The 19,540-nt window shown below is 43.1% G+C and overlaps 1 protein-coding gene across 4 annotated transcripts; it reads right to left on the bottom strand.

Moving 5' to 3' along the window:
* Nucleotides 1-268: 268 nt before the first annotated feature.
* On the bottom strand, nt 269-17,378 carry LOC134013865 (protein Aster-B-like). 4 transcript variants are annotated; one of them, XM_062453612.1, is made up of 21 exons: nt 17,013-17,378; nt 15,177-15,396; nt 14,408-14,428; nt 13,666-13,686; nt 13,341-13,425; nt 10,386-10,489; nt 10,146-10,241; nt 9,985-10,065; nt 9,372-9,487; nt 8,664-8,826; nt 7,552-7,735; nt 6,874-7,017; nt 6,665-6,783; nt 6,375-6,517; nt 5,998-6,101; nt 5,200-5,376; nt 4,810-4,900; nt 4,081-4,188; nt 3,772-3,892; nt 1,303-3,075; nt 269-1,251 (listed from the first exon to the last, which is right to left on the bottom strand). In XM_062453612.1, the coding sequence occupies exons 1-20, from the start codon at nt 17,060-17,062 to the stop codon at nt 2,986-2,988; spliced, it is 2,238 nt and encodes a 745-aa protein (XP_062309596.1). In that variant the 5' UTR covers nt 17,063-17,378; the 3' UTR covers nt 269-1,251; nt 1,303-2,985. The 4 variants fall into 4 exon arrangements, with proteins under 4 accessions (XP_062309596.1, XP_062309598.1, XP_062309597.1 ...); XM_062453614.1 differs by lacking the exons at nt 269-1,251; nt 1,303-3,075 and adding an exon at nt 4,341-4,457 and having other exon boundaries at nt 3,876-3,892; nt 8,664-8,850; XM_062453613.1 differs by lacking the exons at nt 269-1,251; nt 1,303-3,075; nt 3,772-3,892 and adding an exon at nt 4,402-4,457 and having other exon boundaries at nt 8,664-8,850.
* Nucleotides 17,379-19,540: the final 2,162 nt, after the last annotated feature.

The following is a 19,540-nucleotide window of genomic DNA, read 5'->3' as shown; positions in this document are numbered from 1 at the left end:
TGCATCAAACGTGCACAACTAAATGTGTTATCTTGCATAAACACGCAGCATAGCTTTCAAACAAAGCAACCTTTCCAACGATCAATATGATGTATAGTATGAGTTGTAAGATCTATAAAATGGATTGAAGACACAGAATGGAATGGATTCAAAGAACGGCTACTGGAGCACTGGTGCAAGTGGAATGAATAGGGTTGACCTACAAACCAAACCATAGGCTACCAAAAACACGTTCGTATGTTCCAAACTATTGACTGCAAAGGAGGAGTTAATTCCAACTATTTTATTTGCTCAATCCACATCTTCTCCACCTCACACATCACACATCTCACATCTCATCTTGGCCGGGTTCTCCCGACCCCCGGACAAGCGGCAGATGACGACGACCACTCTTCTCCATACATTTTGTAAAACCTTTGAGATTTTTTTTGTTTAAATTGTTTACCAATCTACGACCAGCGTATGGATTGTTATGGAAGCAAAAGGGATTGAATACTTAATATTGACTGCTCAAATTCGAATGGTGAAATTCACATCCCAAAAATTCGACAATTTATTCGAGCCGAAAAAAATGTGATTGCAACATCCGGGAGACCAAGGATCGGTAAGGCATCCCTGAATTCAAAACCAACAAATTCGGTGGTGTTTAAATTTCAATGTTAAGTATTCAATGCCTTTTAAAATTCAAAACATGTCACTGATTTGCTTCCATAGTTTCTCAAGTTTGTGTAGACTGAAACTATATACAACAGGATACTGTATTCATAGTGTAGGGTATTTAGAGTCATACATACTGGATTTCTGATTAAAATATGAAGCTTAAAAATATACATACAGAGCCAAACTTGTAGTCATACGCAAAATAAATGAGGTCATAATCACTCCCAAAGAAAAATCAATACTTAATATGAATACTTTGAAGGCTCTGAATACTTTCTAGAAACAATTGTGGTATTTCTTTTTCATTTGATGATAAGATTCAGCTTTGTTGTTAGGGTTTGTTGGGGTTTATGTAGATTGATGAGAACAAATATGAACTAAATCTTTTTTTGAGGAAGGCTATAATGTTTCAAACTGTGGAAAATGGAAAGGAGTCTGAATACTTTCTGAGCTTACTTCATCAATAGTGAAATTTTGAAAGGAGAATACATTTGTAAGATTTCAAGGTAAAAATGTCATATTTGCATTTGAATCCTCCTAATTCACCATCAAATGATCTGTATACTTTTAAGTGCTACTTCATGTGGAAGTCTAGTTTTAAATGTGCTTATGTGCTCTGTCACATCTTATGTGCTCTGTCACATCTTATGTGCTCTGTCACATCGCCGCAAAGTATACTTGTGGGTCCAAATGTTCACTATGGGAATGTCTTTCTACACACAGTAGATAATGAACTCAAAAACACATTGGTTTGAGTATCCATGATCTTTCGACAAGCACTCATGCATCCTCATAAGTGTAATTGCATTACTGTCAACACAGTACATGGACAGGTGGAGAGGACCATCAGATCAGTTAACATTCTTGGGCACTGAAACCAGAAGAGACACTGGTGACAGTCACAGAACTATGAAGTTCATAAACGTCTTTGGACAATGACGATTCCTTAGCGTTACATTTCAGTCTTTCACTGTACATAAATAAGGAAGCATAAATAAATACCTCTAAATACTTAACACATTACTAACTTCAAGCAGGGACAAGGATTTCACAGCTTGGTCTTTCCAATTCTTTACAGCTTAATTGCTTGATTTAGGTTGTGGTATACAGCTCTGGTCTCCTCAGTGATCTATTTTCCAAAATGTATTTATTATCTTAATGAGCAGAAGAGCCATTTGTAAGTGTGTGTTGGGGCGGGTGGATTTAGTGCCATTACATCCTCACTTGGCATACAACACTAAGCGACCCACAGGTGTGGAGAGAATATTATCCAGATAAATAACATTTTAGATAAAACATGACATACATTGACACAGAGAAACCACTGTCCATTTTATAACCTGATCACAGGTTAAAGCAACAACATTGAAAGAAGGATTGAAAGAAGAATGTTTTGCTGCAGTTAAGATTTTAACAATTTGTCATGCATAATGTTGGATAAACATTAGACATTAGAACACTAACAACATCTATACTTTCTGAAGCTAATAAATTGTCCCATACATTGTCTTAATGTTAACAGCCAAGCTAGTTTCTCCAACGAGTCAGTAAAACAGGACAGAGCATAGTAAAACTCTACAAGAGCAACTCTACAGAGCAACTCTACAAGTAGAGAATATTTAAGCCTTCAAAAATGCATGGCAACACAAGCTCTCAGGGAAACCAGCCCTGACATTCCACGGAAGCATATTATAAATAAGCCCTGGCCACATTGGACAAAATTAAAAATAATATATGAAATATTATACATGTAATTATATGCATCCATATCTGCTGCAGATCTGTTATAATTCTCATCTGCTGCTCGTCTGCAGAACCCTGTTGTAATTGTTAACAGTAATATCATCAGGGCTAAAAGGTGCTCTCTTCTCAGAGTTGGGGCATCTGTCAGTTAGGGTTAGGGTTAGGTGGACAACACATTGGCTGCTTCTGGAGAGGAAGCGGATTGTGGTTCTGCTGTGGCTGAAACCTGCTCCCAGATTCCAATGCTGGAGTGGAAAACGGATACTTCAAGTGTTTTCAACTTTACCAAGTCTGAGACAAAATAGGCTGATGTTCAACACCTCTGCTGACACGTTTGTAGAATTTGTAAAAAATTGCATGCTTTTTTCAATGTGAGTATATTCCATCAGTGGCAACAACAAACAAGGTTTAACATTACAACATTCTTTGAAAACAGAGAAACGGGATTGGGATTTTCCACAAGACCACACTGCAGTCGACAGACGCTCCTCAACCAAGTTCGTTTTGAATTCCTAGAGGTTGTGGGCCACCAGAAATGGTTGTGTATTGCACATAATGTCCATTTTGCCTTAGTATTGTTTGTCAGTGATATTGTGTCCTCTTCTCTGATGATTCTGAATGATAGTCCCTTGAGCCGATGCCCTTCTGCAGGTTCAGTAACGAGCTCTTCATCTGCAGCAGAGAAAGATGTCAGCAACACTGGAGAAAACCCACTCTTGTAATCGCTAGTATTTTATTATAAATGTATTCCACAAAGATCAATACATTTACATTTATGCATTTAGCAGACGCTTTTTTCAAAAGCGACTTCCAAGAGAGAGTTTTACAAAAGTGCATAGGTCACTGATCATAACAACGAGATAGCCCCAAACATTGCGGGTAGCCAAACATGAAGCATACATTGTGAAAACCAAATAAGTCCCAAACGGAAGAACAATAAGAGCATGTAGTTAGACAAGGTACAATTAAACAGCAAGAACCTCAAAAGTGCAAGAGTGTACCTGTGGAAAAAAGCAAGCAATAATAATATATTTCACAGCGAGTACAATAATTTTACAACAAACCATATAGTACTATAGCTCCAAGTCAACTCATAGTGCCAGTCATTTTTTCCCCTCATAATGTTAGCATTCCTACTATACAAAGATCCCATCTCCATTGCTGCTTGCAAATATGTTATTTTTCTTAAGAAATCACATGACCTGTATGAGCACAAGGTCTACAAAAGAGGCATATCTAGGAAGTGCAAAATCCATTTCAAAAGTACTGATGCAAACTCAGGTTTTAATAAGAGATCACATATGAGAGATCATGTCTGGTATCTTTGGGTTCCGACCTGACTGATTCTACATTCTGATTGGTACTCACCTCATCCAGCAGGATGACAGAAGTCTTGATGATCTCTTTCCATTTCTGCAGTTCATTGTCATGGTAACGCTGCTGTGTCTCTAAGAGCTTTGCCAGCTCCTGCTGAGTCTGGGGCAGTTTACTGGAAAACACACAATTCACTAACATGTGATCAATGAAGGCTAAAAAGTTAATAACCCTTATTTTACCAGATTACTTAAACAGCTCAAGATACAACTAATTAAGATATCAAGATGGAAGACGTACTTTTGAAATATAAAGGTCCGTGAGCATAACTAGGGTTAGATACTGTATGTCTGTGCATGGTACCTTTCTTGAGGACGGAGGTCTTGCCAGGAAGTCAGACTCTGTGTTGTGTACTCCAGCATCCATAGCTTGTAGAACAGCATCATGTTCAGAAACACCAGCAGCACTAGGCTGTATGATACAGAGAGATATACAGAGAGAGATACAGTGGGGTAGAGAGAGGGAGGGGTAAAATATTTTTGAATCTTCAATTACTGAAAATGCTTCATTATAAATAAAAAAAACAAACCAAAAACATAAGACTGGTGCAAAAGTAACTATACCTTATACAGATCCTATAGGATGCAATGAGTGCAAAGAGAGAGAAAGAGAGAGATTACATACAACACCAAAACCAAGTGATGAAACAAGATGTTTATGTCCCCTCTCCAACACTCCATCTGTTGTAGAGTTGCAGGAGAGGGGGAAATTAATACATCTTTGCTTTGATGAGTTATGTTAACAATAATAATGTACATGCATAAATATGTCCATGTATACAGACAGGATGATAACAGCGAGGTTGTGTCAATAAACAAGTTTCTTAAAAGATTCTGTCCTGACAGGATGGCCCCCAGTTCTACCCCTGGCCAGACTGGAGGCCAGACTGGAGGCCAGACTGGAGGCCAGACTGGAGGCCAGACTGGAGGCCAGACTGGAGGCCAGACTGGAGGCCAGACTGGAGGCCAGACTGGAGGCCAGACTGGAGGCCAGACTGGAGGCCAGACTGGAGGCCAGACTGGAGGTACTCACACCAGGCTGATGAGGAGTAGCAGCTTGGAGACGTTGTAGAGTGCCAGGCCTCCTGGGACGTGGTCTGGTATGTGTCTGGTCTGAGTGGAACCTAATAAACGCAGCCATATTGGATATAAACAAAACCAACCATCACAAAATGAAAGTACTTTCAAGCTGCTCAAAATCTAGCTATCTAACATGTCTTGTATAAAGTGACTAAACTAGTGTCTCCATTAACAAAGATAACAGCACTGTGGTTTTATCATGGCCTGAATATGCTGCTCTAGAAGTGGTATAATCTAAGACAGTTTACTGTAATACAATGCTTTTGAAATAAGAGTGACACGATCAGCTTCATTTTACAAGCATTTCCTAATAGTTGGGGAATGTTGTGTGTCAGACCTCTACCTGCCACACGCTTGATGAAGTGGATGACTTCCTTGTCGTCCTCGGGGGTTGTCAGGGCGCCTAGAGCCTGGTCCATCTGGGGGGGCCGCACCAGCGCTCTCTTCCTCCTCCTCACTGCCTTCGGGGACAGTCTGTGTGGCTCTGTTAGAACCACCTCCACTTTACCCAGCTCCACCTCTGCAGGACAACAGCACCCAAATATCCCCCAGTATATATTACGTCTGTATTTGGGACTTTTTTTTTATTGACAGTGACCATGCATAGTGTTTATAACAAGGTTGCAGTGAAGATGCTGCTCTGGTGAGCGCTACCATATGTAGATCCAGAGACTCACTCAGTCTTTTTTAATTTAATTTAATTATAAGTTTATTAGGCTACTCATGCACATCTGTTGTCATCTGTTGTCATCTACCAAGGTAGTAACTAAGATGCCAAACATTTTGTACTTAAATTTTGACCGGAAGGTGGAGCACTCCTTATCAGTAACCTGAAAACTGAATGCTTAATGTATTTTCCATATCTTGCCTGTTTTGTGTATATAGTGGTTAGTCAGGAACCGGGTTGATCAGCTCTTTGACGCTTTAATCAATATAAGGCCATTAAAAGGCCATTAATAAGCCACTTTACCAACACGAGGATCGGTCCTGTTGTACTGCCCACTGTTGGTTGGTCGTAACATGGCTGTGTTAAAATAACGTGTTGACGCTAACACAGGCTCTTTTGATTGTGTGATCTGTATTTATACTTTCTGTGAATTGATACTCAGCTAGAAGGTAAATAATGCAGTTCCAGACTGACCGAGGTGTCTGAAGTACTCGTCCAGACCACTCCAGGAGTTCCTCTCGATGAAGCCTTTCACCAGGCCCCATGGCTGCTTCCTGTAGCGCAGCTCAGTGGACACCCTGACTCACACACACACACACACACACACACACACACACAGGCACACACACACACACACACACAGGCACACACACACAAACACACACACACACACGCACACAGGCACACACACAGACACACATCACAGGCACACCCACACACCACAGGTGCAAACACAGAGACACGCACACAGACACACAGACACAGACACACAGACACACAGGCACACGATTAAACATAAGCTCCACGTATGTCTTAACTTTTCTCTTCTTAAGGAAGGTAAAGATCTTTACCTGAGTCGACACTTGTTCTTGGCCACCCTGGTGAGCATGTAGCGGTTGAGGGTGTAGAAGTAGTCATGGTAGGGGACGTCGTGAGCGATCACTTCTGCATCAATTATGTAGCACTCGCTCTCCTGGCTGGCCTTGAACAGAGTCTGACACGAAAGAGGGGAGCTTTCAAATCCTGACTGACATTAAATGGCAGTGAAATCAATTATTCTGAAATGTTTGGCACGTTCGTAAATACAGTGAGGTGCAATAGCTATAGTTAAATTGTGGGAACAAACTGCTGTTTCACTAACTTGGGTCTCAGTGACGGTGGCAGACTTTGGGGCCAGAGGGTTGGTGAGAGAGATGGTGTACATGATGTCTCTAGTCTGGTTGCCTGCCGCTTCCTTCTTCCAGGGGTGATAGACTACGTCTGCCGAGAGAGGGAGGGAGACAGATCAGATCAGGATTCATCACCCTAACGCTAAATAATCACACAGCACAGACAGGCCTGCAGACACACCTGAGAACCTGCGCTGGTCAAGGAAGTCCTTCATGAAGCGGGACTCTGTGAAAAGGATGTCGTACATCTTGTCTACGCTGAACTTGTAGACCTCGTTTATGTACTGACGGCCGTTGAGGTCCTCGTGGAACGCTTGCACTTCCCCTGTTAAATAAGACACACACACACAGCAATAATGAACAGGTGTGTGTGCGTCACGTTTGTGCCATGCCAGACACACCATGCCAGAAATACCATGCCAGACACACACCATGTCAGACACACACCATGCCAGACACACACCATGCCAGACACACACCATGCCAGACACACACCATGTCAGACACACACCATGCCAGACACACACCATGCCAGACACACACCATGCCAGACACACACCATGTCAGACACACACCTTGCCAGACACACACCATGTCAGACACACACCATGTCAGACACACACCATGTCAGACACACACCATGTCAGACACACACCTTGCCAGACACACACCATGCCAGACACACACCATGTCAGACACACCATGTCAGACACACACCATGTCAGACACACACCTTGCCAGACACACACCTTGCCAGACACACACCATGCCAGACACACACCATGTCAGACACACACCATGTCAGACACACACCTTGCCAGACACACACCATGCCAGACACACACCATGCCAGACACACCTTCATCGTGTGTGTCGGAGGAGTCACTGAGCTCGGTGGGCAGGTCCTCGTTATCATTGAAGTCCAGCGAAGGGGAGGGTGGTCGGCTTCTCAGACCACTGTTCATGTTGCCCAGCAACGGAAGGGTCAGGAGTTCACCATCGGCAAGACAGGGGGAAAAATTGTCCAATGGGAGCAAGTCGTACTGCAGAAAGAGCCAACGAGAATTGTTAGGTTCTAGATTCTGTCAATGATATTCTGTCCCTTATTTCATCAAACTTTCTAAGTGATAGAGTGATGCTATTTATGATTACCTATACAAACAAAGAATGATCTCTAAGGAATTAACCTTATTCTAGCTGTGGTTATAGGTTGAACTTGGGTCTTGACTGTGGTGGGCTCAAGATGGAGAAAATGGGTGGGAATCCCAGGTGGGCTTCCCTGAGTTAGCTAACTTTAAACTCAGATGTGTGTCTGTGGCTTTATTATCTCAAGAACCAGGCACTTTACGCAAGGATGTGTAGTGTTGCGTGTGAAATGTATTGGTTAAACATTTCACATTTGCAAGAAATAAAATATATAACCATATTCACCACCATGTTGAGCTGCGTCCCATCAGACACCTGCTTTTGCAAGTGTGCTGAGAAAAGCTGTAGTTAAGAAGCCCTTTTGCCAGCAATAATGGTATGTCAGCTTTGTTAGAGAAGGTATCGTGGTTGTGAAGTGTACTCACAGGGAGGGCTATGTCTGGGCTGACCAGACAGTGTACTCACAGGGAGGGCTATGTCTGGGCTGACCAGACAGTGTACTCACAGGGAGGGCTATGTCTGGGCTGACCAGACAGTGTACTCACAGGGAGGGCTATGTCTGGGCTGACCAGACAGTGTACTCACAGGGAGGGCTATGTCTGGGCTGACCAGACAGTGTACTCACAGGAAGGGCTATGTCTGGGCTGACCAGACAGTGTACTCACAGGGAGGGCTATGTCTGGGCTGACCAGACAGTGTACTCACAGGGAGGGCTATGTCTGGGCTGACCAGACAGTGTACTCACAGGGAGGGCTATGTCTGGGCTGACCAGACAGTGTACTCACAGGGAGGGCTATGTCTGGGCTGACCAGACAGTGTACTCACAGGGAGGGCTATGTCTGGGCTGACCAGACAGGCCAGGGAGTCCAGGGGGGGGATGGCCAGAGGGTCCAGCAGGGGTAGGGCCAGGGGGCTGAGCTCAGGCTTGGCCTCTGGCCGGGTGGGGTCGCTGGCCTCGCTGTCCTCTGCCGGCAGCTCCTCACAGTACCTAGACCACGCGGATGGGCAGCAGCTGGAGGTCAAGATTATCAGATCGGGAAACAGCGAGGCAGCTCACGCTGCTATGAGGGTGCTGGCAGTGTAATTTATTGCATTTGTATTTGAATACTGGATATCAGTTGTGTGTGTATGTGTGTGTGTGTATGTGTGTCAAAACAATGTGTCTCCGTTTATGATCAGTCAGTATGAATGATGAAAGTGTTGACTGACAATAGAAATTATAACACAGCCAGATATACCAGCAGCATGCTCATCCAGGAAAAGGCCTCCTGTCAGATGTTAGGTTTGCTCCAATACTGTGATTTTGTTTATATTATATTTTTCTGTGTCATGTGTTTCAGCTGTTGACTGTGCATTCACATGCTTTGTTTTTTAATCCAAAATTCCCTTTTAAGTTAAAACAAATAAAATTAAACACACTTGGATTGAGAGGTAAATAAAGAATAGTAGAGAGAGATAAGGTGAGAGTGGAAAGGGTTAGGGTCCAAAGTTAGTATGGGAATGATATGTCTATACATGTGGTTCTGAACTCACCCCATGGTGTTGAAGTCGTCGTCCGGGGGGACGTAGTCCTCGTCATCGCTGGTGAGGCCCAGCTCACTGCCGTAACACTGGTGGACAAAGTGCCATAGTTCTTTGGGACACAAGGGCTGAAAGAGGTGATGTTAGAGTTGGATTGATATGATGATTAATGGGAGAGAGAAATGGAGGAGTGTTAAGTCTAGGCCAGCGACTCCACGTCTACACTCAGATTCACCAGAGTACTAGTGGCACCGCTGCCCAGTGCTGATTACGTGCTATTTCGCACACCTGAATTTTTGTTCACCTGTTTCTAATTCTCGTTAGTGGAGTATATAACCTGGGTTTTTCTGTTACTTGGTTGTCGGTTATTGTGCGTTACCCTTTCCTTGCTTATCTTGTGTCAGGTGTTTTTTTATTTCGGAGTTATGTGCCTCAGTTGTTGATATACCCTTGTGGGTTATTTAAAGAACCATCGGATCCTCATTGCCTCCTCATTCCTTCAAATACCGTAACAGGAGAAAGACAGTGAGTATCACTAGTTGCAGCGATAGACCAACACAAAACTCTACAATGTTCTAATGTACAGTAGCATCAAATGGACTGTGGATATCCAGACTGTACCCACCTTTTCTAGCAAAGCATTTTGCCACAGTCTAAACATCATCATGTAAGTTCGGTCCCTCGCCCCAAAGGAGGTGAAAAAATGCTGAGAGAGAAAACAGCATAAAAGATTAACAAAGGTTAGTAGAAAACATACTGTGTGTGTGTGTGTGTGTGTCTGCTAACCTTTTCATTGTCAGTGCACAGCTGGATGGCATTGGGAATGAGGCGTGCTGTCTTCTCTTTAGTCATGGAGCAGATGTCCTTTAACCTCACTGTCAGCTGGATGCAGAAAGAAACCAGGGGGTAAAGTGGTAAGACACACATATATTATGTGTGCCACATGTACAGTAATACTTAGTAAGATCTGGGTTAGGGTTCTGGTCACTGATCCTACACAGACAGATGTCACAGAAGCATCCATACCAGCGTTTCCCAGCGGAAGATGTTGCTATAGAAACAGATCCAGTTCTCAGACAGGTAGAGGCGACCCTGCAGAAGGATGTCGCGCTGCAGCGCGCAGGAATAGTCTGGCAAGAAACACAAAGCATGATTGATTACGAAATACAAATGGAATCAACTTACGTGCCTCAAAAAGAAACGTGTCTGATGGGATTCCTAATTGTATTACTAGTGACCAAGTCAGCTACTACACCTAACTGTATTTGGTTATTTAAAAAATATCAATATACACTACCGTTCAAAAGTTTGGGGTCACCCAGACAATTCAGACAGTTTTCCATGAAGACTCACACTTTTATTTATCAAATAAGTTGCAAAATGAATAGAAAATATAGTCAAGACATTTACAAGGTTAGAAATAATTATTTTTATTTGAAATATTAATTTTGTTCTTCAAACTTTGCTTTCGTCAAAGAGTGCTCCATTTGCAGCAATTACAGCATTGGAGACCTTTGGCATTCTAATTCTTCTAATCATCCATTAGTCTTCTAAGGTAATTAGCAAACACAATGTACCATTTGAACACTGTAGTGAGAGTTGCTTGAAATGGGCCTCTATACACCTATGTAGATATTTCATTAAAAAACAGACGTTTCCACCTAGAATAGTCATTTACCACTTTAACAATGTATAGTGTTTTTCTGATTAATTTAACGTTATCTTCATTGAAAAAAAGTGCTTTTCTTTGAAAAATAAGGAAATTTCTAAGTGACCCCAAACTTTTTAACGGTAGTGTAATTAGGGACATCACAGTAGTAACCATTAAAGATTATCCAAAATCGAACAGTCCAATGTCCACTATCGCCCTCCTTCTTCGATGTTTCGATGATTGATCCACGACACCTCCAGAGGGTTCAGCAGTGAGATCCGACGTCCCGGGCTCACTCCCTAGATGCCATCACTCATCCGACAGCCCAGGTGGAGTCCTTCCTCTTTATCCACAGCCACTGACTTCCCTTTTCAGCAGCCCTGGAAAGGTCTTTGACTGCCTGCCTGTGGGCCATCCCCCGCACTCCCATCTCTCGGAGAAGCCTAGATGTTGAGGTGGCTACAAATCCTCTGCAGCCTACTTCAACTGGGCAGACCTTAGCTTTCCAGCCTTGTTGTTGTGCATCTGCTGCAAGCTCCGCATACCTTAGCTTCTTGTGCTCGTAGGCCTCCTCCACCGCACTCTCCCAGGGCACCGTGAGCTCGACGATATACACCTGCTTGAGTGAGGCCAACCAAAGCACAAGGTCTGGTCGTAGATTTGTTGTTGCTATTTCTGCTGGAAAGCGGAGCTTCTGGCCTAGGTCTGACAGCATCTTCCAGTCTCGTGCTAGCTGTCCAGTTTCTGGTCTTGAGGTGGTGAGAGTGGCTTTGCCCCCACCCTCCCGGACAAATGTTGTTGCCGGCCTACGAGATGATGGAGGAAGGGCATTGACGCTCATCCGTCGACTCTCCAGCACTGCCGCAAGACACTGTAACACCTGGTTGTGCCGCCAGGTGTACCGGCCTTGAGTGAGGCCGGTCTTGCAGCCCACCAGGATGTGCTTTAGTGTAGCTGGAGTCGGGCAGAGGGAGCATGTCGGGTCTTCTCCGTACCACTGGCTAATATTCTTGGGAGACGGCAGTACATCATAAGCGGCCCTGATGGTGAAGCTAGCCTTGAATGCCTCCATCTCCTGCCAGGAGATCTTCCTCTTCTCCACTCCCTCCCAAGTCATCCACTGCCCCTGCCTTGCCTGTGAAACAGCTTGCTGCCTCCTCTTGCTGACGTACCCCCTGGACCACCAGCTTGCGTCTCTGGAACGGAGTAGCCTTGTTCCAGGCTGGTGTACTGGCTCCGGCTCCAAGACCACTCCTCCCGTGCTGCACTCGGCTCACGATGTCCCTGTGCTTGAGTGCTGCCTTTGCCTGCTTGGTTGCTTCCAGTGGGGTTCACTTCCTCCCAGTAGCCAGGATGGGGGCAGCTTGGGCTACAAATGGATCACTCGAATCCAATAGCATCATCTCCAGTCTCACTTTGGCACATTTATACTCCTCTGCTAGACTGGAAATTGGCAGTTCTAATACTCCTTTGCCATAGAGCCCTATACTGCTAAGGCACCTGGGAAGCCCAAGCCACTTCCTTGCATATGAGCTGGCCAGCCTCTCCAGATTTTCCACCTTTGAGATCGGAACTTCATACATGGTTAGTGGCCATAAGAGGCGTGGAAGGAGCCCGAACTGCATGCACCAGAGCTTCAACTTGCCAGGTAGTGCGGTTCTGTCGATGTTCCCCAGGCCGCTGGCTACATCCTTCCTGAGCTGGTCTACTTGCTCTTTGTCCTTAAGGGAGGCATCATACCATCGGCACTTTCACAGGCTTCTCAGAGACAGTTGGAATAGGCTCATCGCCAATGAGAAAGCGTTGGTCTGACAGCTTCCCCTTGATGATGGAGATGCTTCTGGACATGCTCAGTTTGATCTTCATCTGAGCCAGCAGAAGAATATAATCGAGGCTGTTTGAGAGGTGTGAGTCTTATCAATTAATCTTATCAATTAATCTATGCAATTCGAGGGAGCGGAGATTCAGCTCCTTCAGGCGACACGCCCCCCCCAGTCTCAAGCAGAGAAGACTGATGATTTTCTCACGATTTAAAAGCCTAATTTAACATACTTGTCTGTGTTTTTTTTTCATTCGAATTTGGATGGGCAGTTAACAACACATTCTTCTGTGGTGTGATGAACTTAAAACTCAATTGAAATTCCACTCTACAGGACCTTTAAGAATAGTGTGCAAGAATTTATCTTGTCTACTTGCCTTCCAAACTTCCCTGATGGCAATAAAAACAACCATTCTGATCGGAAAAGGTGCAAAAGAGATTAGGTGTGTACCCTCTCAATGACAGTGAATACAGATAGATGATATAGTTTGATCTCCTGTCCCTGACTCACCCACGATGAGGCGCTCTGTATCCGGGAGAGGTTTGAAGAGCTTCCTGAAGTCCTCGTTGCGCTGTTTGTATGTGGGGCTCAGAACCTACAGTGAGACAGAGAGGTGATCTACATTCACACTACAAATGGGTCTAATTAAAGCTCAATTAAAATAGTGTTCAATCAGTAAGAGTTTTCGCAACTAGGCTACCTTTGTCCACTACAAACTATACATATCATATTGGATTTTCCCAGAAAGATGAACCTAATTTTATATGTCAGATACATCAAGTGTATTGCAGAACGCAACATAATGAAGGTAGAAGTGAAGGATAGACAGTCTTACGTTGTACCAGCTCTGGCTTTTCTGCAGTCACAAGCGTGAAAGAAGGTAGGAGGAAATAAATATGTTCATCAGTAAACATAAACATCAAAAGAAAAAAACAATTTCCAATTTAAATGGTAAAATTATACTGGAAGCACAGATTACAGACCAGCATGTTGGTTGGTGCTATGGCTTATCTGAAGGGAATAGTATGATTCACGCTGAGATCTGTTTATCTCTACCACAAGAGTGCAGTGTAATCCAACACAAAAATGTGAAATGATTGTACAGCTGTTTCTCATTCCGAAAATAATTGGCACAACGCAACTTGGTGCAACATTCCCTAGCACAGTGTAACATACATTTTTGTGCCTTGGATTCACATTGTTTTACCTTAAGGGTTAAGGGTTAACCCTTAAAAACATTTTCCTACCTTTTTTCCCTTTTTTTAGTAGTTCCAGACTACTAGGTATTTGCAAATTGGTCTGGCAGTGCCAGGCTAGTTCATGTCCATGAAGTCCTCTGTTGTTGAGACAAACTCAACAACTAACTGAATCTTTATATATACTAAAAATAAAATGTATATTTGTATAGGATGAAGATGACTTTGAGCTGGGTTTTCAGATGATAATCAGATATAATAATATCTAATAATTTATTTTGGTAGACTTTACATGGTTTCAAAAAATATATATAATGGAGAGTAACGAGACATACAAAACACAGACAAGTGAATGCTAGGCCAGAAAAGAGTGATGCTTACTTTGGAAAGTCGTTTGTGAGACTAGCATGCATGAGAAGAAGAACAAAGAAAACCTGAATCAGAAAAAAAAAAAATTCAAAGAAACTGCAAATGCATAAGGAAGAAAATAATCCATGACAGTTTCAGATTATAGACTAGGGACATGATCAACAAATTATAGACTAGGGACATGATCAACAAATTATAGACTAGTGACATGATTAATGACAATCTAGTTTCTAAAAGTAAATTCACAAAATAACAAAGTGATCAACAAGTCCGTTCTTAAAATGGACGTGATAGCCAAACAGTGCATTTTATAATTAGCATGAAATGGAATTTGAATACATAAAATGACTATGAGGGGAATATGAAAATGCATGAAGATTCTGTGAGTGGTCACTGCTATGGCTATAGCTTCCAAACCCTGAAACATTCCATTCTGAAGAGGAAGTCATGATGGAGTGACATGATCTACATTTACTTTGTTTAGAGCATATCAATTACAACATACAGTTAAAGGACAGTGTTGCAGGTATCCTTTCTGCTTGGTGTGAGACCCAGTGGAGCCCTCAGCCATACTAGGGAAATGCATGAGGCAGAGAATGATGACAAGATTCAGGTCCCTGACTGCTGAGCAGGAACCCACAGCCAAACCACTGGGCCTGGCTCTTCTGTAGTCTACAGGTTAGGTGTGTACGTGTGTGTACGTGTGTATGTACGTGTGTACGTGTGTGTGTATGTACGTGTGTGTACTTGTGTGTCTGTGTGTGTATGTGTATGTACTCACCTTGGAGTTCTTGCCCCCGGTTCGCGTGGCGTTGCCGTGGACCGAGTGGCTATACGTGCGCTGCCCCAGGGGCTCTGGAGGGGGAGACTTGTCCGAGTGGTCACAGCCCTTCTCCACCATGGCCCCTCCCTCCGGGCTCTGCAGGGGCAGCGGTGAGCGAGGGCGTTTGTGTAGGATGGGCGAGCAAGCGGGCGTGCTCCTGTTTGAGTTACATGCAGGGCTGGAAAAACAGGTGTGAGAGAGAACTGTTATATTTTGCTCATCTCCCTACAACATTGAGAAGCATAGCTCAACATTGTGAGCATATTTGTAGTTTGAACTGTTATGGCATTCCCTAACTCTGTATTGCACTCCGGCTGGACAAGTTAAGGGACTAATCACAAAAATAATCTGAGGAACCAACACCACCAAAAAGATAACAAGGCAACACTTCAGATTAAGGTGCAGAACTACCCTAACCCTCCTGTAGTCCTGGGTTAGGGTTATCCCCTGCTTGGAGATACAGATACTGCAGGGATTAGTGCACCCTCACCCTCTCATCTCACCCTCTCATCTCACACTCTCATCTCTTTCTCTCTGTCACACTCTCATCTCACCCTCTCACCTCACCCTCTCATCTCTTTCTCTTATCTCAGCCTCTCATCTCACCCTCTCATCTCTTTATCTCTTATCTGTACTCCATTACGTAAACTATTCTTTAGTAAGAAGATGCAGCTCTCTCTCATTATCACTACTCAGACACACACACTTGTCAAATACAGGAAGCATGTTTGTATACCTCCAGGTCTCAGTGATGTTACCAAACTATTGGTGCTCTCCATGTCATCTAAAAGTGAACCCACCGGGCGTTTGGTATTTTTCATTCTCGGGTGTTTTGGAGAGGAGGAGGAGCAGCACATTAAGGCAGTGCGGCTCCTACCAAATGGTGCCTTTATCAGTGATTTCCTAAACAATGTAATTTATTCCAAAATCACAATTACCTACTGTAATCAGGAGTAGTTACATGGTGGTGAATGTAACCTTAATGTAACGTGTTAGTTTGTCTTACTGCTTTACTCAACCACAGTCAGGAAGGTAACATGACATTGCCTCCTCTATAGTCAGATTGTGTTTGTAACCAATAGCAGCTCGCCATGGGTTCGAGCAGGTTAAGGAAAACTGTGTATGTAATTAAATATTCAGACTAAAACTGAAGAACAATCTGATTATATGTGGTGACTGATCCACTCAGTACTGTCTCATCATGATCGATACACAGTCTCCACTTCTTCTGAGATGAGGAAATATATATATAACATCCATATTAATCCACTAGGAAGTAATAGTGCTCAACATGGCTGCTTACAATAGTATATATTTTCATAAATTATCCATGCATATTGGGTAAACCTTTTTCCTTTGATTAAACTGTTGGTTATTTTACCTATTTACAGACTGATCTCATTGGTTAAGGGCATTAACAGACTGATATTATTGGTTAAGGGCTGAATGTTTGAGGTCATTTCATTAAGCAATGCAAACAACACATTACCATGCAATACCCGGACAACCAGGCAAAACATTCTAGTGAAGATCTTTGCTGATGCACTGCAACATTTAGCCCAATTTACGTGCTTTTTTAGAGTAGTTAAACATAGATGAATGACACAGCTAATGTTGCTTATCAGCCTTAGCCAAAATAAGCCAAACCAGGCCAGCTAAGCTAAGCTAATGCTAACCACACCAGCTGACGATGTTGGACAACACATTTGGCTCTGTGCCCATTGCACCCGGAGAGGCACAAACAACCCTGCACAATGCAGCACACAAACGTTTTAAACAATCATGAAAACCAACCTGTAGCCATGAAGGACTAAGCCAGCCCGGTCAGTTTCTCTCCTCTTCATTCATCCATGAATTTAGAGAGCAGCTCGGTTGGAAGAGGAGGAGGAGAAAGAGGAGTGGGAGGAGCTGCCTCCCTGTCCATCCCAAGCAAAAGGGTCTGAAGGTGAAGTGGAGAACAGACAGCTAGCCGAGAGAGAGCTCAGAAATCCTTGGAACTCTGCTTTAGAAGACCATTTCATGGCTGCCTTTGGTCTCGCCGTCTCTCCCTTTCCACAGCATCTTTTTCTACTGTTTGTCTTCACTCTCCACCGGATAATGTATAATCGTGTATTATGGCTGCTGCAAACTCATTCAGTCCCCTTGCACTCTTTACCCTTTTCCTCCATGTACGGTTCCCTCTTCTCTCCTCCTGTCTGACTCTATCAGTCGGATGCTTGGTGCAAAGAGCCTGGCTGCTCCTCACTTATTCACGCTCTTCATGAATGGAGCTACTGACGTCACTCCACCCTGACTGTCACACCACCCTCCCAGCCAGCCAGCCATCTTGCTGCCCTTCCCCCGAACACACCACCAAGCCCCCTCCGATCCAGTCCTCCTTCTGTCTCACACACCAACCCCCTACTCTTCACACGCATACAAAAACATCAGTACTTTGTCTTCTTCAATATCCCTATCCCTATGTGCTTACCCCAACAACGGCCATTGTCGTCTTGACTGCGTACAGACACAACTTGTTCTATATCTATCTATATCTATCTATATATATTTAGCAATAAAAGATTCATAACTACATTGTTATGATACACTTAAAGTACCGCCCACATATTTTTGCCAGTCTCTGCATTCCCCTTCTAGCCCATCTTCACACACCTCCCTCCCTTCTGCCTCACTCTACCCACTAATACCCACATTTGGCATCTTTCACACCGTACATACTGGCCAAAGGAATACTTGCATAAATACAGTACGAGTTTAAACAGTGGCAAAGAAGGGAGACTATATTGTTATTCAGATGTTACAGTATGGACCTTTACATGTGGGTCCCAGCAGAAGCCTCCTAAAACCAACAGCTGCCCTCACACTATCTGGCATCAGAATCCTCCATCCCTCTTTCCAGTCATCCCTGGATTAGTGGGCCAAAAAACGTTAAAAAGCCAGCAAAGAAAGGCAATAAACCAACAATTTGTGAAACCAAATAATTGGACACTCCGTGGAACTAGATAGGGCAGGGTTTATTGAGAGATAGGTATGGTTTGATAAGATATACAGGGTTTAATGAGATATACAGAGTTTAATGAGATATCTAGCGTTTAATAATAAGGTCATCGGGGTTCAGTTTTGAGAAAACAACATTTTCAAGTGATTCATTTGTCCTTAATTGTTGTCTTTGTTGCATGCATTGCTTTTTAAATTAATTGTATTAAGTACTTCAGTTCAAAATAAGGGGGTAGTGTCAACATAAACAAAACATGTCAATATATAAACTTGAAAAACTCTTGCCAAATACAGTTCTTCACCCTAACCTCCCCCCAAAATATTTTTTTTCGTGATTTCATCCCTTGTTTTTCTGATGAATTCCTAGATTAACTTGGGTCCTTGTGTGAGGAAGTTTGAACTTTTAGAACTGGGTGTAAGTGCTTACTGAGTCACTGTGTTTGCAATCTGTATGTTGTGGGTGTGTTCTGTGTTATGCTTTTTTGAAATCCTTTCCTGTGTTTTAGCCTAATCAAACTTTTTTTGCAATCTATGAAGCCAAATCAAATCTTCCAGGAACTTTTTTTAATCTTATCATTCCAACATGAGGCCAAACCTGCCCTCCACTACATACATTTCTTCTTTGCATCAAATATCCGCTTTGCAGAAAGCCTGTAAGGGAGGAATCTGTTAAAATAATTCTTCCACACAGACATCTAGGAAATTCCAGTGAATTCAGTTTTGCTGAAGTGTATCTGATCAGCAGTATTAACACTAACTGTGTGCATCAAGAGTGTGTGTGTGTGTGTGTTTTGAGTGGGGCTATGGTGTCTGGAAGTAATCAGCCTGGCTGAGCAGGGTTCCCGACCCACCCCTGATGCAACAGAGGAGTACATGGAAAGCAGAAAGTCTGAAGGAAAGAGCTGGATGAGGACTTGGATTTCCTTTGTCAAACCCTTCTTTTAGGTTGGCTCTCTCCCTGAATGGAGAACTGTGTGATAATATTTCTTTAAACTTAAACTTTAACATTTACAAGTACCTGCATGCTCAAGCGCTAAAGAGACAATTACATATTGTAGAATGTCATTAAATATGTGCTCAAGGCACCGATCTCAATGAAAGTGTGTCAGGTAGCCTATTCACCACAACAACACAATACAAAACTGACTGAAGACACAATGGCGACATGCTCGGAGGCCTCACTATTCTCCAGCATGTCAAGCACTCGGAGATTGCTTAAATATAGAGTGCAATATAAATAAAATTTATTATTATTATTATGTGCATGTTCGCTGTATCAATCCGACTACTTCAGTGGATATTTATGCAAATGTATGAAAGACAGG

This window comes from Osmerus eperlanus, chromosome 27 (assembly GCF_963692335.1).
Source record: "Osmerus eperlanus chromosome 27, fOsmEpe2.1, whole genome shotgun sequence".
NCBI lineage: Eukaryota > Metazoa > Chordata > Actinopteri > Osmeriformes > Osmeridae > Osmerus > Osmerus eperlanus.
The sequence above is the reverse complement of the archived record's forward strand: the minus strand, read 5'-3'. Positions and strand labels throughout refer to the sequence as shown.